Source organism: Anomaloglossus baeobatrachus, chromosome 5 (assembly GCF_048569485.1).
Source record: "Anomaloglossus baeobatrachus isolate aAnoBae1 chromosome 5, aAnoBae1.hap1, whole genome shotgun sequence".
In the NCBI taxonomy this organism is placed as follows: Eukaryota; Metazoa; Chordata; class Amphibia; order Anura; family Aromobatidae; genus Anomaloglossus; species Anomaloglossus baeobatrachus.
Window position 1 is genome coordinate 527,057,493 of NC_134357.1, and position 20,475 is coordinate 527,077,967.

The following is a 20,475-nucleotide window of genomic DNA, read 5'->3' on the forward strand; positions in this document are numbered from 1 at the left end:
TAAGATGGTGAAGCCTGTCTTCTCATGCCGACTATAGCTTTTGCTAAACAGGTCCATGTGTTGTGTTCCAGTTCCTGGTGATTTATTACATACTGCTTGTTGTGCTGTCGAAATCCGCTCATCATCTGGTTATTTCCTCGATGCTCTTCATTTCCAACTTATCATGTATTGTCTTATATCTCCGCATGTGTTTGGTAAGTGATTGAGTTTTTGGATTCCACGTTTGTCTATATCTGTGCTTTCAACCACTTTTATCCGGGTCCGCCCCTGGGTTGGGAGAAAGGGGGTATCAGATCGGGCTGGTCCAGAGGAGGGCAAGGAAGGCGGCCCAGATATCGTCACCATCAGAAGTATTTCTGGGAATAGGGACAGCTAAGGCCCCCTAGCCTGAAGGCCAGTCTAAGAGCTCCAATCCCCTTCTATCCTCCACACATCTCGTGAGAGGGAAGGGGTGTTTACCCAAAATTGCCTGCAAGAGTTTTATAGACCATTAGACCTTTCAGCATAGTGTATGCTTTTAGATACTTTTCAAGATAACCTATTAATCAAATATTCTTTTATAAAACAGTCTAAATACAAGTGGAAGAAAAGACCAATTTGGGATCTCATGTCTATATAAAATAAGCTGCTTTCCACGGCGCAGATTAATCAAATCTTTAAACCCACTATGATCCTGAAATCTTACAAATAATAGGATGACTCCTAGTGTATAAAGTGACCCGATCCTTTAGTCAGCTAGGTATAATGTTCTTACATAGAACCTTCTAATTCCAGACAGGACTATAAAATATTATGCTTTCTTAAAATAGGTTCCATGTTAGTAGAGCGACCCGTACTATCGACAGGATTTATCATGCTTATGTAGAGCAGGCAAAGGCCTAATGGGTAGCGGGACCCTGCTTCGTACACACATGGGTCTGCTCCTTGCATATTGTACACACACAGCTTCGCTCCATACACTCGAGACTCCGCTTCGTACAAGTCGTATACACACGGATCCTCTCAGTACACACCGTATACACATGGCTCCACTCCGTACATGTCATACACACAGGTTCTGCGCCGTACACCTCGTACACACACGGCTCTGCTCCGTACACCTCGTACACACACGGTTTTGCTCCGTACACCTCGTACACACACGGCTCTGCTCCGTACACCTCGTACACACACGGCTCTGCTCCGTACACCTCGTACACACACGGTTTTGCTCCGTACACCTCGTACACACACGGCTCTGCTCCGTACACCTCGTACACACACGGTTTTGCTCCGTACACCTCGTACACACACAGTTTTGCTCCGTATAGCTCGTACACATGGTTTTGATCCGTACACCTCATACACACACGGCTTTGCTTCGCACACCTCGTACACACATTTCGGCTATATCCACACTCTGTATCCCTCCTGACCCCACACATAAACCTCATCCTTGTCCATGACACCAGCACAGCAGAGTCCTGCATACACTGAGGAGCTGATCATGTGACCCCTGACTCCTCCCCTCCATGTGACGTCATCACAGGTCCTGTAAGCACAGAGCAGCCATATATCTAGTGTGCGGCTCTGCAGGTGGAGGTATGTGGAGATTCCCCATTACTGGGCGCAGTAACCCCTCCATTCCCGGAGATAGTGTCCCCTCCCCCAGCTCTGCCATGTGTATATGTACAGTAATATACAGCTGGGTGTGCTCATGTATACAGGGGAGGTCACTCTGGGTTTGGGGACAGATGACGCTTTCTCTCTGGGGTTGACATTTATAGGAAATGAAAATGTTTGATGTTTATAGTCATAAAAATCTGGAAATCTGAGAAGAAACTTGCAGCAGTCATTGCAGAGAAAGGTGGTCCTACAAAGTATTGATTCGGAGGCTGAATGCAATTTTTGGATTTATATAGTTAAAATATTTAGAACATCATGTATCATTTCCCTTACACATCACAAATACTTGCTGTTTTGTGTTGTTACTAGTGATGAGCGAGTACTACCATGCTCGGGTGCTCAGTACTCGACATGAGCAGGTTGGACGCTCAGATGGGCGCGACTCTTGTACCAAGTATAATGGAAGTCAATGAGGAGGTCAAGCATTTTTCTGGGAGATCTGGAAAAATAATCAAGTTTCCCATTGACGTCCATTATATTTATTATTCGAGTCCAGCCCATCTAAGCGTCCAACCTACTCGTTTTGAGTACCAAGCACCCGAGCATGGTAGTGCTCACTCATGACTAGTTGTTATTTCACATGAATTCCCAATTTAAGTTTGTGGGTGTAGCATGAAAAATTGAGAAAAGTTCACAGGGTATGACTACTTTTTCAAGGCACTGTGTATATACTTTTAATCAGTCGATCTCTAAAATATTTTAGGTATTGATTAATTAAATATAATAAATAAAGACATACTCATCTTCCAGTGCCCCAATAGACCCAATGCACGAAGCTCCGGTGGTCTGCACCAGCTCCGGATGCAGCAGTCAGGCATGTTTTCTGATGTTTGGCCTGGAAGGTGAATATGCCTTTGTTTTATATTTTTAATTAATCCACGTAAAAAGATAAAATTATCGTTCTGTCAGAGAACCCCATTAAACAACACTGATTGCATTGTTGCTGCTTGAGTTGTGGTTAGATATGAGCGACCCTGAGGTTCGGGTTCGGAAACCGACTTCCAAAAAAAAACAAGTTGGGGTTTGAAGTTTGAGTGACTTACGAGTGCAAATCACTCAAGCAAGCAGCGCTGTTCTTGGGTATGAGTGATGCTCATCCCTGTGCGAGCCACGTGCAATGTTTGAACAGCTTGCACAGGGGGTAAAATCAGCGTGATCTAATGTAGTGTGCACACACAAAACAAACTAAAAAATTTTTGGAAAAAACGCACCCACACTCACCCTGAAATGTTCTATTTATGGCTGGCAGCATGTGGGCGGAGACTTGAACTGCCCAATTACTGACTTATATTGCGGTTCGGTTCAAGTCAGGGTCACACCGAACCTTATCTAAGGTTCAAATGTGCCCTGCGAACCAAAGCGCCAAAGGTTCACTCATCTCTAGTTGTGGTATATAGAATATTGATCAATCATTACCCAAAATGTGTTGTGTAGGTGACTCTAACGGTTAAGGCCACTTTACACACAGAGATAAATTGCAGCAGATCTGTGGTTGCAGTGAAATTGTGGACAATCAGTGCCAGGTTTGTGGCTGTGTACAAATGGAACAATATGTCCATGATTTCACTGCAACCACAGATCTGCCAAAGATTTATCTCTGTGTGTGACGGGGCTTTTATACAAATGTGATGATCCTGATGAAGGAGAATTATTCCGAAACACGCTGAATAAAATCACATATCAAAGATCCAGCATTCATCTTCTATGTACAGCAGTGCGGCTTTTAATCCCTTCCGATACTTTGGCTAATTGAAGTATCTTTAATACGCGGTGCTGCAATAGCTGTTTATCCAAGGTTTTTTCAGTGATTGTGTCTGACACAACCCCTCCAAGTGGGTAAAACTATATCACAGGATTCACCTTGTGTCACAGATCAGACCCTATTGCGCAGGTTTTCACCTCATTTATCAGGTTACACATACTCTGTTATGAAATTACAACTCTTAAAAATAATATGCTGGGAGTTGTACTTTTACAACAGCAGCAGACCAATGAATTCAGTTTGTGAATGGGTTGATGTTAAGCATCGAGACCACAGTTTAGCTCTCTGGATTCATATGGTTCATCTGTAATGAAATAGCCAGTTAAGTCATAGAATCTGGCAGAACCAACAAGAACCAACAAGCGCAGGCGCATTTCTAGTGCAGGAAGTTTCTTCCAGGGGCTGACCTGTATAAACATGACTACAAATGCGGTAATAATTTGATTTTGACTACCTAGTCTTAGTAAAAGACGGGGAAGCATTATCTGTGCCTTACATTTTCTTTTTATGCTTTTATCATGCACTGCTCTGATTAACTCTTAAAATGTAGGTTTTTTGATATTTGGGCTTTTTTGGGACGTTTTCTTCTTTCTACCATAGTGCGCCGCATCTCCAACCTCTTTTTAATAGACCAGGATTTCCGGCCGTGTCCAGGTCTTAGAGGTCACAGTATGTTATGAGGTGGCAACATTGTGACGTCAATATATGTGGCATGACCGTAAGACGTGCAGTTACCTCGGAGGGCTAAACATGGCCAGAAATCTGGACCTAAAATGAAGAGGCCGGAGATGCAGTGCACCACGGAGGAAAGAAGTCAAGCAGTGGGCACAGAGCAGCGGGGCAGCCGGAGAGGTAGTATTATTTTTTTAACAATACTCACCTTGTAACCTTCCAGCTACCTGTTGCCCACTGTTCTGTCCTCTTCTTTCCGACATCAAGTGCCACATCTCCTCCCTCTTCATTATAGGCTAGGATTTCAGGCCTCATTTAGGCCCCTGAGGTCACAGCACAGCAACAGCTTGATCTTCCGGTATTGTTACTTGAAAACACACAGTGACTTATGAAACCTGGGTGCGGCCCAAAGTCCTGGTCTATTGACAAGAGGTGCACAACGGTGGAAAGAAGAGAACAGGACAGCAGGAAGCGAGGTGAAAGGTGAGTAGTACGTTTCTTATTTAACATCTGATATTCGTAAATAGGGGTCATACGTATGTTAGATATTCGTAAGTTGGGAACTGTCTATATCTGCCTTTATTTCTCAGCATTGAAGACATCAAGAATTGAGCAATGTTGAGGACTTAGATGCAGATGTTCAGGCAAGGAAACTTAATGCAGGAAGTAAAATACATGTCATGCTTACTACACTTCAGTATTGGAAGATGTCCAGCATAGTCATCAACTCAGAACTGGCACTAACCAACCAACTGGCCCATCTACACCCATCTCCAGTTTGGAGATGTCTGGGTAGCATTGGTCTTCATCTAAGAATTTGTGCCAAAAAATCATATCTGTGACCAGGGCTGTATTTTGCCTTCGTGCTGCCCTAGGCACTTTAAGTGGTCGCGCCCCTTAGTGACAACGTAAAACTGAGTTTTCGCACTTGACATCTGTTTAAGGCAGATCTACTTTGTAAAACACTTTAAAAAGTATAAATGAGAAACAAAGGGCACTAACCCCCCCCCCAATGGGGATCACCACGGGCACATCAAAACATAGCATGAGTATAAAATATTCCCACCACACCGTCCCCCCTTATATACTGTGACTGTGACACTGTCCCCACTTATATACTGTGACTGTCACACTGCCCCTAATAAACTACACACTGCCCTCCCTTATAAATTATATCCACCACACCTTCCTCAATTATGAAATATGATCTGCACATTGTCCTCACATCATGCTGCCCCCTCCTCACAATGTCCCATGCATGCTGCCCCCTCCTCACAATGTCCCATGCATGCTGCCCCCTCCTCACAATGTCCCATGCATGCTGCCCCCTCCTCACAGTGTCCCATGCATGCTGCCCCCTTCTCACAGTGTCCCATGCATGCTGCCCCCTCCTCACAGTGTCCCATGCATGCTGCCTCCTCCTCACAGTGTCCCATGCATGCTGCTCCATCCTCACAGTGTCCCATGCATGCTGATCCCTCCTCACAATGTCCCATGCATGCTGCCCCCTCCTCACAATGTCCCATGCATGCTGCCCCCTCCTCACAGTGTCCCATGCATGCTGCTCCATCTTCACAGTGTCCCATGCATGCTGCTCCATCCTCACAGTGTCCCATGCATGCTGCTCCATCCTCACAGGGTTCCATGCATGCTGCTCCCTCCTCACAGGGTCCCATGCATGCTGCTCCCTCCTCACAGGGTCCCATGCATGCTGCCCCCTCCTCACAGGGTCCCATGCATGCTGCTCCATCCTCACAGTGTCCCATGCATGCTGCTCCATCCTCACAGTGTCCCATGCATGCTGCTCCCTCCTCACAGTGTCCCATGCATGCTGCTCCCTCCTCACAGTGTCCCATGCATGCTGCTCCCTCCTCACAGTGTCCCATGCATGCTGCTCTCTCCTCACAGTGTCCCATGCATGCTGCTCCCTCCTCACAGTGTCCCATGCATGCTACTCCATCCTCACAGTGTCCCATGCATGCTGCTCCCTCCTCACAGTGTCCCATGCATGCTGCTCCATCCTCACAGTGTCCCATGCATGCTGCTCCATCCTCACAGTGTCCCATGCATGCTGATCCCTCCTCACAGTGTCCCATGCATGCTGCTCCCTCCTCACAGTGTCCCATGCATGCTGCCCCCTCCTCACAGGGTCCCATGCATGCTGCTCCCTCCTCACAGGGTCCCATGCATGCTGCCCCCTCCTCACAGGGTCCCATGCATGCTGCTCCCTCCTCACAGGGTCCCATGCATGCTGCTCCATCTTCACAGGGTCCCATGCATGCTGCTCCCTCCTCACGGGGTCCCATGCATGCTGCTCCCTCCTCACAGGGTCCCATGCATGCTGCCCCCTCCTCACAGTGTCCCATGCATGCTGCCCTCTCCTCAGTGTCCCATGCATGCTGCCCCCTCCTCACAGTGTCCCATGCATGCTGTCCCCTCCTCACAGTGTCCCATGCATGCTGTCCCCTCCTCACAGTGTCCCATGCATGCTGCCCCCTCCTCACAGTGTCCCATGCATGCTGCTCCATCCTCACAGTGTCCCATGCATGCTGCCCCCTCCTCACAGTGTCCCATGCATGCTGCCCCCTCCTCACAGTGTCCCATGCATGCTGCTCCATCCTCACAATGTCCCATGCATGCTGCCCCCTCCTCACACTGTCCCATGCATACTGCCCCCTCCTCACAATGTCCCATGCATGCTGCCCCCTCCTCACAATGTCCCATGCATGCTGCCCCCTCCTCACAGGGTCCCATGCATATGCTGCCCCCTCCTCACAGGGTCCCATGCATGCTGCCCCCTCCTCACAATGTCCCATGCATACTGCCCCCTCCTCACAATGTCCCATGCATGCTGCCCCCTCCTCACAATGTCCCATGCATGCTGCCCCCTCCTCACAATGTCCCATGCATGCTGCCCCCTCCTCACAATGTCCCATGCATGCTGCCCCCTCCTCACAATGTCCCATGCATGCTGCCCCCTCCTCACAGTGTCCCATGCATGCTGCCCCTCTCCATGAGCTCCTAATGCTGCCTTACTCTTTTCCATAATGACACCTCCATGCTGCCCCATTCATCATACTAAGACCACCACACTAGCGCTTGTGCTGAGACTCCACCCCCCACACACACACACTACCCCACTCTTGATATTGACTCCCCTACATCGATTTTGTCATTGCACTATCCCTCAACCCTTGTCCTCTGTCTCTAGCATTAGCCCCTCTCTCCCATTCCCCCAGCAGCAGCCTCTCTCCCCCAGCCTCCCCCAGCATCAGCCTCTCTCTCCCGCAGCCTCCCCCAGCATCATCCTCTCTCTCCCCCAGCCTCCCCCAGCATCAGCCTCTCTCTCCCCCAGCCTCCCCCAGCCTCAGCCTCTCTCTCCCCCAGCCTCAGCCTCTCTCTCCCCCAGCATCCCCCAGCCTCAGCCTCTCTCTCCCCCAGCCTCCCCCAGCCTCAGCCTCTCTCTCCCCCAGCCTCAGCCTCTCTCTCCCCCAGCCTCAGCCTCTCTCTCCCCCAGCCTCCCCCAGCCTCAGCCTCTCTCTCCCCCAGCCTCCCCCAGCCTCAGCCTCTCTCTCCCCCAGCATCAGCCTCTCTCTCCCGCAGCCTCCCCCAGCATCAGCCTCTCTCTCCCGCAGCCTCCCCCAGCATCATCCTCTCTCTCCCGCAGCCTCCCCCAGCATCATCCTCTCTCTCCCGCAGCCTCCCCCAGCATCAGCCTCTCTCTCCCCCAGCCTCCCCCAGCCTCAGCCTCTCTCTTCCCCAGCCTCCCCCAGCCTCAGCCTCTCTCCCCCCCAGCCTCCCCCAGCCTCAGCCTCTCTCCCCCCCAGCCTCAGCCTCTCTCCCCCCAGCCTCCCCCAGCCTCAGCCTCTCTCCCCCCAGCCCTCCCCCAGCCTCAGCCTCTCTCCCCCCAGCCTCCCCCAGCCTCAGCCTCTCTCCCCCCAGCCTCAGCCTCTCTCCCCCCAGCCTCAGCCTCTCTCTCCCCCCAGCCTCCCCCCAGCCTCAGCCTCTCTCTCCCCCCAGCCTCAGCCTCTCTCTCCCCCCAGCCTCCCCCCCAGCCTCAGCCTCTCTCTCCCCCCAGCCTCCCCCCCAGCCTCAGCCTCTCTCCCCCCAGCCTCCCCCCAGCCTCAGCCTCCCCCCCAGCCTCAGCCTCTTTCCCCCCAGCCTCCCCCCCAGCCTCAGCCTCTCCCCCCAGCCTCCCCCCAGCCTCAGCCTCTCCCCCCAGCCTCCCCCCCAGCCTCAGCCTCTCCCCCCAGCCTCCCCCCAGCCTCAGCCTCTCTCTCCCCCCAGCCTCCCCCCAGCCTCAGCCTCTCTCTCCCCCAGCCTCAGCCTCTCTCTCCCCCAGCATCCCCCAGCCTCAGCCTCTCTCTCCCCCAGCCTCAGCCTCTCTCTCCCCCAGCATCCCCCAGCCTCAGCCTCTCTCTCCCCCAGCCTCCCCCAGCCTCAGCCTCTCTCTCCCCCAGCCTCAGCCTCTCTCTCCCCCAGCCTCAGCCTCTCTCTCCCCCAGCCTCCCCCAGCCTCAGCCTCTCTCTCCCCCAGCCTCCCCCAGCCTCAGCCTCTCTCTCCCCCAGCATCAGCCTCTCTCTCCCGCAGCCTCCCCCAGCATCAGCCTCTCTCTCCCGCAGCCTCCCCCAGCATCATCCTCTCTCTCCTGCAGCCTCCCCCAGCATCATCCTCTCTCTCCCGCAGCCTCCCCCAGCATCAGCCTCTCTCTCGCCCAGCCTCCCCCAGCCTCAGCCTCTCTCTTCCCCAGCCTCCCTCAGCCTCAGCCTCTCTCCCCCCAGCCTCCCCCAGCCTCAGCCTCTCTCCCCCCCAGCCTCCCCCAGCCTCAGCCTCTCTCCCCCCAGCCTCCCCCAGCCTCAGCCTCTCTCCCCCCAGCCTCCCCCAGCCTCAGCCTCTCTCCCCCCAGCCTCCCCCAGCCTCAGCCTCTCTCCCCCCAGCCTCCCCCAGCCTCAGCCTCTCTCCCCCCAGCCTCAGCCTCTCTCTCCCCCCAGCCTCCCCCCCAGCCTCAGCCTCTCTCTCCCCCCAGCCTCCCCCCCAGCCTCAGCCTCTCTCTCCCCCCAGCCTCCCCCCCAGCCTCAGCCTCTCTCTCCCCCCAGCCTCCCCCCCCAGCCTCAGCCTCTCTCCCCCCATCCTCCCCCCAGCCTCAGCCTCTCTCCCCCCAGCCTCCCCCCCAGCCTCAGCCTCTCTCCCCCCAGCCTCCCCCCCCAGCCTCAGCCTCTCTCCCCCCAGCCTCCCCCCCAGCCTCAGCCTCTCTCCCCCCAGCCTCCCCCCCAGCCTCAGCCTCTCTCCCCCCAGCCTCCCCCCCAGCCTCAGCCTCTCCCCCCAGCCTCCCCCCCAGCCTCAGCCTCTCTCTCCCCCCAGCCTCAGCCTCTCTCCCCCCAGCCTCAGCCTCTCTCTCTTCCCAGCCTCCCCCCCCGGCCTCAGCCTCTCTCTCCCCCAGCCTCCCCCCCAGCCTCAGCCTCTCTCCCCCCCAGCCTCAGCCTCTCTCTCTTCCCAGCCTCCCTCCCAGCCTCAGCCTCTCTCCCCCCAGCCTCAGCCTCTCTCTCTTCCCAGCCTCCCCCCCCCAGCCTCAGCCTCTCTCTTTCCAGCCTTCCCCCAGCCTCTCTCTTTTCCCAGCCTCCCCCCCAGCCTCAGCCTCTCTCTTCCCAGCCTCCCCCCCCAGCCTCAGCCTCTCTCTTCCCAGCCTCCCCCCAGCCTCAGCCTCTCTTTTCCCAGCCTCCCCCCAGCCTCTCTCTTTTCCCAGCCTCCCCCCAGCCTCTCTCTTTTCCCAGCCTCCCCCCAGCCTCTCTCTTTTCCCAGCCTCCCCCCAGCCTCTCTCTTTTCCCAGCCTCCCCCCAGCCTCTCTCTTTTCCCAGCCTCCCCCCAGCCTCTCTCTTTTCCCAGCCTCCCCCCAGCCTCTCTCTTTTCCCAGCCTCCCCCCAGCCTCTCTCTTTTCCCAGCCTCCCCCCAGCCTCTCTCTCTTCCCAGCCTCCCCCCCAGCCTCTCTCTTCCCAGCCTCCCCCCCAGCCTCTCTCTCTTCCCAGCCTCCCCCCCCAGCCTCAGCCTCTCTCTTCCCAGCCTCCCCCCAGCCTCTTTCTTTTCCCAGCCTCCCCCCAGCCTCTCTCTTTTCCCAGCCTCCCCCCAGCCTCTCTCTTTTCCCAGCCTCCCCCCAGCCTCTCTTTTCCCAGCCTCCCCCCCAGCCTCTCTCTCTTCCCAGCCTCCCCCCCAGCCTCTCTCTTCCCAGCCTCCCCCCAGCCTCTCTCTTTTCCCAGCCTCCCCCCAGCCTCTCTCTTTTCCCAGCCTCCCCCCAGCCTCTCTCTTTTCCCAGCCTCCCCCCAGCCTCTCTCTTTTCCCAGCCTCTCTCTTTTCCCAGCCTCCCCCCAAACAAAAAGAGGCATCGCAACGATCATCAACTAACCTGTAAGGTGCCCATACATTCTAGGCTCTGCCTTACGCATACCTGCTCCGGTGCCTGCTGCCCTGCTCTGCTATTATCCTCTTCTGGCTGGCTCCAGCTGCGTCCTCCTCCGCGGCGTGTGTTGTCTGCAGAATTGGACGCTGCAGCACGGGGCAGTGAGCTGATTGGCGCGCCCCGCGCGCCTCTGACCCGGAAGTGCAGACGATGGAACTTCCGGGGTTAATCAGCTCACTATGCCTGGCGCCCTCCGTGTATTTAAAGAGACAGAAGTGCGCCTTTCCTCTCCCTCTCAACCCCCCCCTCCCCCCCGAGAACACAGCGAAGTGCAACGGAGGGAGGGGCGGGGATGTAAAAAAAAAAAAAAAAATAAAAATTTATATATTTTTTTTTTTTTTTTTTTTTTTTTGCTGCCAGAAAGTGCCGCCCCCCCGCAACGTGCCGCCCTAGGCACGGGACCACGGGTGCCTAGTGGCAAATACGGCCCTGTCTGTGACATGAAAACTAGGCCAAGTGCATCAACTATGCAGCAAAATGACAGCAAGTGCTCTGGACTGATGAGTCAGAATGTGAAATATTTGGCTGTAACATAAAGCAGTTTGATTTTCAAAGGGTTGGTGAATGGCACAATAATGTGTGTCTGCAGGCAACAGTAAAGCATGGAAGGTCCTGTAAATGTTGGGTTACATTTCATCAAATGGAATTAGGGCTTTGGTCAGCAGTAATGGTGTCCTCAGTGCTGAGAAATACAAACAGATGCTTATGCATCATGCAATACCATCAAGAAAGCGCCAAATTTATTCTTAAGTCATACATTGGTCCTAAACATAGAGCTAATGTCATTAAGAACTAAAAAGAAGGCACCTAAAAGTGATGATACAGCCCCACAGAGCCCTGATCTCAGTATCATTGAGTCTAGGATTGCATAAGGGATTGTCGCAGCCTACATCCACAGAAGATCTGTGGTTAGTTCTCCAAGATATTTGGAATACAATCCTTATTGATTTCCCTCGAAAACTGTGAAAAAGAGAACCTAGGAGAATTAATGATTTGATGCTGTTAAGAGGGCAAAAGATGATCACCGTAAATATTCATTTGATTTAGATTTGTCTTTTGTTCATTCACTGACTCATTTCTTGATTCCTAAAAATAAACTATTAACACTTCTATTTTGTGAAGGCATTCTTACTTAGCAGCATTTTTTAAACCTCTGCGTAAAACGCTTGCACAGTACAGGATATATCTTATATGTTACCCTTTATTAACTTCAGAAGTTTTTCATCTTCTCCCCATTCAGGTCCCTCCAATACTGGATCCTCTCATCTTCTATATAAGAGAATTTTCCTGATTGACTCATCAAGAATGGATAAGGACAGAGACAAGATGGTGGAGAGGATATTACACCTCACCCTAGAGATCCTCTTCCGGCTTACTGGAGAGGTGAGAGATTCTGATGACGTCACATTACATCATTCTTATCTATGGGAATAACAGATGGACAGAACTGGAGAGGTGAGGACTCTGGAAATGTCTGTAGTGAGATTTATTAATGTGTCTCTCCATAACCAGGATTACACAGTAGTGAAGAAGACCTCTAGTGAGCGCTGTCAGGCCCCTGTGTCTGAAGGATGGAGAAGACCCCTGAGCCCAATCACAGGGCCTCCAACTCACCCCCTGATACATGAGGACATCAATGACCAGAAGATCCTAGAACTAATCTACAAGATGATTGACTTGCTGACTGGAGAGGTGACACTGCTGGGAATGCTGGGAAATTATACAGTAATGTTATGAAAGGATCGGGGGGGGTGACGGTATCATTGTATGTGTCAGGTTCCTATAAGGTGTCAGGATGTCGCCGTCTATTTCTCCATGGAGGAGTGGGAGTATTTAGAAGGACACAAAGATCTGTACAAGGACGTCATGATGGAAGTTCCGCAGCCCCTCACATCACCAGGTAATAGACTAAATACACAAGGCCTATAATTATCTGCATGTAACAAATGAATTCAGTGCCTGTATGTGTTTCCTCCAGTTCTATCCAGTGAGAGGACAACACCAGAGAGATGTCCCCGTCCTCTTCTCCCACAGGACTGTAAACAAGAAGATCCCGATGTTCCTCAGGATCATCAGGTAGATGGAGAGAAGGTGACATGAAATCTCCCTATGATGTGTAGACGGCTGTGAAGGTCTTGTGTTCAGTCTTGTTTTATCCTCCAGTATTATATGTTTTATACTTGTGTAATGAGAACGGTGGAGATGGCAGGATTAGAGCTGATCATAGATGTGACTTCTCCATCTGTCTGTGATGTTTACAATATTTCTTTCAGGGTAAAGATCTGATACATAGTAATACTACAGAGACATATGATAGCGATGATGAGTGGTGTAAAGTGGAGATTCCTACATATGATTACCCAGGTGAGTAGTGACCACTGAATGCAGACAAGTCACAGATTCTTCTCAGTCACTGACTGCTACCATTTTCTGTTACTTGTGAGCTCCGTGATCTTTCAGGGTTTTCAGCTTAAGATTCACTCCTTTGGCAAAAATAGTAAATAAATATGGATAAAAATATATTGTTAATAGATGATATAATAAGGATATAAAATACAGCTGAAAATACCATTAGAAGTAATGAGAACATATGGTGGACATGTCTTGTTTAGATTCAAGCATGTCTCGACCGATATCTGATCCCAGGTCTTTTCTACACTTAGCCAATGTTGGTACATACTAGTCGACTCACTTGGGTATGTATACAGCTTTTTTCTTGTACCCAACTGTACCCATATGTGTTCTACTGGTTGAGGTCTGTGGACTGCGGGGGCCAATCTAGCACCTCTACTTCCTTGTCATTGAACCATTTCCTCGCCAGTCTTGATGAATGCTTCAAGTCATTGTCCTGCTGGAACACTATGTCATACTTATCATACCCATAGTACTCGAGTGTGTGAAGTAACTCGTCTTGCAGGTTACCCACATATAGCTCAGCATTGAGACCACCATCAATCCTGGTCAAGTGTCCAGCGCCTTTGGCTGAGAAACAAAATCCATATCAGCAGACTTACTTCACTGAACTTGATAGTTGCTTCAATTTCTCAATCTGTTAGCCCCTTTTTCCCCTGTTACTTTCAGACCTGTTTGCACCCATCAGAGCTTAGACTTTCGTCTCATGGTTCCAAATCACCCATTTCTAATCTTCTACTGTCCACGTTTCGTACTTTTTCGCAAACTCGAGCTAACTCTTCAAATGACGATATTGAAATTGAGACTTCTTCAACTTTTTTGGGCTATATTACAGATTTGTGTAATGTGTGTCACACAGTGGTTGCATGGATGTCTGTGATCTCACTATTATGAAGCATACGAGCTGCCTCCACTGCCGTGTTTGCTGCACCAGAACTGATAAACCTTGTGATGAGACAATATTTTGCCTGGACATCCACTTCTTGGCTTTAAAATGCATAGACGGACTTCATTTCGTATTCTTCCAACTGTCATAGCACTCACATGATGCAGTTTGGCAATTTTCCTGGCGAGGCTGCTATCGATGAGCTGGATGCTGTTTCTCTTTTCTTAGAAAATCTTCATGTGTGAAAACAGGTTGCAATTTATAGTATACAAGAATAAAAAGATTTTTTTCGCTACCAGGAGCAAAACAGTACCAATGCAGTAACATGACAAGATGTGCATAGCTAATCATATGCTAAATAGTTGCAAGTCAAACTTATGTATGAGATAGTCAAGATGATTGTCTATAAAGTGAAGGTAGTCTTATGTTCGAAGCTGTGGTTGATGATGAGATTTGGAGCCTGAAATTCAAAAGTTCAAATCATTGTTACCCAGTTCATCCTTATGTATTTGTGATGGATTCAATGAAATGTAAAATTGGTAGTCCAAAGGTTAATAATAAATGCCATACACCACATACCATTACATTGTGTTCTAGTAGTACCATATTTTTCAACCTTTTATTTTGCTTCAATCCCCACAATTTGCATGGAAATTTTCATATAGCAATATTGTTAAATTTCAATATAATTGTTTTCATTATAAAAAAATAAATGTAATCTGTTTTATTCTCTCCAGGTGACTTCATCAGAGGTGCAAACGGATATGTGGTTTCTTCAGATTTTGAAGTAGATGATCATGTTATCACACAAGATACAACTGTACAACGTGTAGTTATCTCAGATATACCATCATCTCTTCACAACAAGAATCTATCATCTAATCGTTTTCAACAGGTCCTATCTTCTGACTCATTACAAACCGATAAGCAGAATAAAAATAACGAAAAGGATGTGGAACATGAAATATCTCACAAAGGAGAGAATCCATTTACAAGTTTAAAATGTGGAAAATATTACGTAGATATATCAAATCAGGAATTGTCATGCTTGGAATGTGGAAAATGCTTTACACGGAAATCAAATCTTTTTGCGCATCAAAAAACTCACACTGGAGAAAAGCCATTCTCTTGTTCAGTATGTGGAGCATGCTTTGATTGTCAATCTAAACTTACTAGACATGAGAAAAGTCACAGCGGGGAAAAACCATTCTCATGCTTGGAATGTGGGAATTGTTTTTCTCGAAAATCTAATCTTGTTGACCATCAAAAAATTCACACGGGGGAGAAGCCATTTTCATGTTCAGAATGCGGGAAATGTTTTAAAAAGAAGTCAGATCTTATTACACATCAGAGAATTCATACAGGGGAGAAGCCGTTCTTATGCACAGAATGTGGTAAATGTTTTCACCAAAAATCACATCTCGCTGTACATCAGAAAAGTCATACAGGAGTGAAGCCATATTCATGTTTAGAATGTGGGAAACGATTTTCTCAAAGGTCAAAGCTTTTTGTCCATCAAAAATCTCACACAGGGGAGAAGCCTTTTATATGTTTAGAATGTGGGAAATGTTTTAAACATAAGTCAGGTCTTGTTATACATCAGAGAATTCATACGGGGGAGAAACCGTTCTCATGTGAACAATGTGGGAAATGTTTTAACCAAAAATCAATTCTTATTACCCATCAGATAAGTCACACAGGAGAGAAACCGTTTTCATGCCTAGAATGTGGGAAATGTTTTTCTCAGAAATCAAACCTTGCTGACCATAAAAAAATTCACACAGGGGAGAAGCCATTTTCATGCTCAGAATGTGCAAAATCTTTTTCACGTAAATCAAATCTCGTTGATCATCAAAAAATTCACACAGGGGAGAAGCCATATTCATGTTCAAAATGTGGCAAATGTTTTAAACAAAGGTGGAGTCTTGTTACACATCAGAGAACTCACACAAGGGAGATGCCATTTTGATGGTCAGAATTTGGGAAGTGTTTTTTCAGAAAATCATAATGGAAAAGTCACACAGGAAAGAAACCATTTTTAAGCTTTGAATTTTTTTAGGCAAACAAATCTTTTTGACTTTCAAAAAGGGGACTTAATTTGCATGTTTTGAATATGGTAAATGTTTCACAGGTAGCTCAAAATTTGTTAGTTAGATATATTATCGATTTGATGTGACTCAAGTATGTGTTGCGGTTTTAGGAAATCACTAAATCAGGCCAATTTGAACAGTTTGCAATTTTTTGTGCATGAATCTCTTAAAATACCTTTTATCATTTTGCACATTGCAGAAGATTGTCTCCATCCAGGCAGGCTTCCCCATATTGCCTTGAAGCTATCACATCACTAGCCCAGCCAATCAGGAGGGACTATTATAGACTGTATAAAAGCAAAAACAGGGAATGTAGCAGCTATTTACAGTAGTTACTGTATAGTACTTCTGCTGTATTTTAGGTACTATTTTTTGGGGGGTATTCATGCAGAAACAGTCTGCCAATATAAAGAAAAAAAAATAAACTTTTAAGTCTCATTGGCTCATAAATTGTGTACGTCACAAACTACTGAGTTTTTTAAATGTCTTAATGTTTATAATGTGATGTGCATACATGATACACCTATACTGTGGGCGGTTATTTTAGAGCATGTATCAAACATTTCTTCCTTGGTCCGTTTTGGTGAGGGAAATTGTTTCCAAAAGTACAAAAGAGAAGTAAGAAAAAGATATTTACTTATGTGACAGTCTCACAAACTATGAATGACACAAACTACTGATATTTTAGCACAACAGTTTTATTATTCAGATATCAAATAGATCCACCCCATCGATACTGCATCCTGTTGCTGCTTTTATTTTTTTGTTGTAGTCTTAAGGCTACTTTACACACTGCGATATCGGTCCCGATATCGCTAGTGTGGGTACCCGCCCCCATCTGTTGCGCGACACGGGCAAATCGCTGCCCGTGTCGCACAACAGCCGTCACACATACTTACCTGTCCGTCGACGTCGCTGTGACGGGCGAACCGCCTCCTTTCTAAGGGGGCGGTCCGTGCGGCGTCACAGCGACGTCACTGAAGCGTCACTGAACCGCCGCCCAATAGCAGCGGAGGGGCGGAGATGAGCGGGACGTAACATCCCGCCCACCTCCTTCCTTCCGCATAGCAGCCGGGAGGCAGGTAAGGGGAGCTTCCTCGTTCCTGCGGCGTCACACGCAGCGATGTGTGCTGCCGCAGAAACGAGGAACAACTTCATTACTGCTGCAGTAACGATTTTTGAGAATGGACCCCCGTGTCGCCGATTAGCGATTTTGCACGTTTTTGCAACGATGCAAAATCGCTTATCGGTGTCACACGCAATGGCATCACTAATGCGGCCGGATGTGCGTCACAAATTCTGTGACCCCAACGACTCCGCATTAGCGATGTCACAGCGTGTAAAGCCCGCTTTAGAATTTAGTGGTCAACTCTTTTGAGAAGGGTAGCAGTGTGTTAAATCTGAAAGAGAATTAAAATGATAGACCTATAATGTATGTGTGACTCTCTGGCTCACAAAGTGTTCATGTCACAAAGTAATTTTTTTACACAATTATTAACTTAATCATTTTAGGCATGCACACACACCACCATTGCTTCGGTGTGTTGCTGCTGTTGATTTTTGAGTGTGCCATGTACCTAAACATTTCTTGGTTTGTCCTTTTTTGAGAAAGGGAGTAATTTTGGTTCAAAACATTGACAAAGGTTAATTAATAGTGTAGTAAAATATGTATGATTAAGAAAAAGGTGACAATAGCAACTGGCAGGGTGTTGTAATAGGAAAAAAACCTATACCATGGCATTTGTCAATAAAAAAATTATCGAGCCACCATCATCCTGAGTACTGGCACCAGTTGTCCCAGCAGAAGCGCTACCTAGCACAGGTCACAATTGCCGTCCTATGCCTGTGTCAAGCATATTACTGGAGACGAATTGGAGGATGTTCTGGACTATATGTGTTACATCATCAACACTCCCAGCCTAGGTGAGCCGACGCTCCTCCCGACTCACTTCCCCTGCCTCCGTCCATTCCTGTGGCTCCCGTGTTTCTTCTGCCCGCCTATTGGCGCCCCAGCTCCCTGTGTACCAGGGGCACCAAGATTCTCCTGCTGTCCCTGCCGGCTCCACCCCCTCATTTAGTTTTTGGCTCCCAAGGCCTGCAAAAGCATGGTAGGGCTCTCGGGAGTGCGCTTAGGTCACGGCCGCGCTGCTCTCCCATTTCTTAAAGATCCAGCACAACCTAACCCGGAAGTGTCTCCTGGCTTCTGTCACATGGTACTGTGTATTTAAGGCATCCTCCCGGATTGGGAAGAGCCTGTTCAACATGTCCCCGTAGCTAGTCTGCCCGTTCTAGTTGTCAGCTCCCCGTGTGCATTCGTGCAATCTTTTATTTGTCTGTGACCCTGTCTCTATTCTGCCTAGTAGCATCCGTGTACCTGTCTATGACCATTCTGAGATCTCAAGACCCTGCAAGTCTTCACCACCTGCCAAATCACCTACAGCACTAGCCTGCTCCGGAACTCTCCAACTTCGGTCTCCTCTGCTCTGTCTTCTGGTCTCCGTCCTATTGCTACAGTTGTCGAGGTATTGGGATCCCCGGGGGTTGTCTCTTAGTGGCCACTTACCAGTGTGCACCTCCAGTGGTAGTAGTGAAGATTTGTTGGCCGCTCATGTCTGCTCCTCCAGCTCAGTGAACGCTACCTTGGTCCAGTGAACCCACTTGCTAGTCGTCCAGTAACCTAGGTATGACAATACGGCTGTCACGCACACACTAGTGAAGATTGAGCGTGAGGCCAAAAACACAAGAAATCAGGGGTAACACCAAGACAAACAAAGAGTACACCAGGGACACATGTGTGACGCCCTGGACAAGCCAGGGGTCACAGGTAATGACATCACCACACCCTACACCCCGGTTAGGCACATCTAAGCTAGACCAGAAATTCTTGTTGCCTTCCTCCAGGGGCTGATGTCTACACCGGGGGGTGGGCCAGGCGGTTGGTCCCGCCCACCGAGGAGTTCACAGTCCTGGAGGCGGGAAAACCAGGCAGTTGAGAGAGAGATTAGTTTTGGAGAGGAGTTGTGAGGTGAAAGTGAAAAGAGGAAAGTGACAGTTGAGAGCCTGAAGTTAGTCTGGGTGTGTGCCCCGGACAGAGACAGCAAGGTTAGCAGACGGCGGTGACCGTCTGCAGTGGAGGCTGATCGGAGTTGCCGTAAGGACCGTGGACGGGTGGTGGCCCGGCGGTACCGGACCGGTACACAAGGAGAAGCCAGCACCATTGGCAGGGGCCTTTCGGATCCCGGCAAGGCTAGGAGTCGCCGTGAATTTGCCAAATCCGTCAGTGAAGGGGACCTGCGGGTCTCCAAACAACTAAGTCCCGATTGAAGGCAACAGTCCAACCGTATGAGAGAGACACCGCCACCGCCAAGGCACCAGTTTCTCAGGGCCAGCGCCTGCGGGCAAAGAGGGGCTCCTCCAGCCCATATCCAAGTCGGGGAGTGGGTTACCGGTGGGAATCCATCGCTACCAACATTGAACATAGGTGCAGGGAAAGAGACAGTCACCGTTAACTACCGGGGAAAAGCAACAGCAGCCGTCCGTGGGAACCGTCTTTCCAGCCGTGTGTTTACCGAGAACTGTGTCATCGTCTCAGGCTGAGTGAGTACTACCGTGCCGTGAGGCACAGCGCTGCCCCCGCGACCCTGCACCTCATCAAGCCCTGCACCGGCCCCGCCATCCCTCATCCTCCACCTCATCACTGGGCCCCGGGTCAACCATCCCCTACCCACGGAGGGAAGAACTAACAACTTTGCTGCTCCCTGTCACCGCTCTCGGGACCCCCATACAGAGCAGCGGTGGTGTTACCAACAATCATCACAACCGTGGGTGGCGTCACGGACAATATCCCTAAAACCAAACAACCCCCCTTTTCACTCACGGGCGAGGAGCGCCGCTCGAGTCCCCGGGATCCGGCCCATCGCTCGAGCCACCGAGCAGCAGCAGCCGCTGCAGCAGCAGCCGCTGCAGCAGCGGCGGCCGGACCCCGGACCCGAGCAGTGGGAGAGCGCAGCGTCCCCTCCTCCGCCCGCGACAACTTGGCGTCACGAACAGGATCTTACCGCTCTGCCGTTGGGTAGAGGTGCGCCTTGTTACCGCCGGAGGTGTCCGGCCAGAAAATTTCAGAAGCCGCCATCTTTGGCGCGAAAAGTTCCCGCTCGAGCGTCTCCTCGAGTAGTGGAGGCGCGAAGGCCAAGACCCCGCCCCGATAGAGGAGGAGCCGGAAAGAGGCTAAGGAGGACGAAATGGCGACTGGTCGCATGTAGCCGCGGCTATAAAAGCAGAGACGCCAGGATTCTGCAGCAATACTGGGTTCCTGGAAAGCTCGATTGTCAAGATGCACAGTCCGACCGCCAACGAGGACGCTCCTGCAGTCCGGTCTCTCAGCCACATCGCCGTGCCGGGTGCAGGAGCGGGAGATCGCAGCGTCCCCTCCTCCGCCCGCGACACATGCACAACGGTGGGCCCTAGCGCTAGTGAGAGGGAAGATGGACACCTCTGGAACCTGAAACCCTGAGATGACTCTACGTTAGTCCCTGAC

The 20,475-nt window shown here is 50.1% G+C and overlaps 2 protein-coding genes across 2 annotated transcripts in view; one reads left to right on the top strand and one right to left on the bottom strand.

Moving 5' to 3' along the window:
* The window catches only part of LOC142312901 (uncharacterized), a 266,818-nt gene that overhangs the window by 205,091 nt on the left and 41,252 nt on the right, over positions 1-20,475 (bottom strand). The window lies entirely within an intron of this gene.
* LOC142312102 (uncharacterized) lies at positions 4,403-16,335 on the top strand. Its single transcript, XM_075350983.1, has 7 exons — positions 4,403-4,582; positions 11,791-11,933; positions 12,063-12,242; positions 12,327-12,450; positions 12,529-12,626; positions 12,824-12,914; positions 14,586-16,335. Exons 2-7 carry the CDS (start codon positions 11,856-11,858, stop codon positions 15,815-15,817), a joined length of 1,803 nt encoding a protein of 600 aa, XP_075207098.1. The 5' UTR covers positions 4,403-4,582; positions 11,791-11,855; the 3' UTR covers positions 15,818-16,335.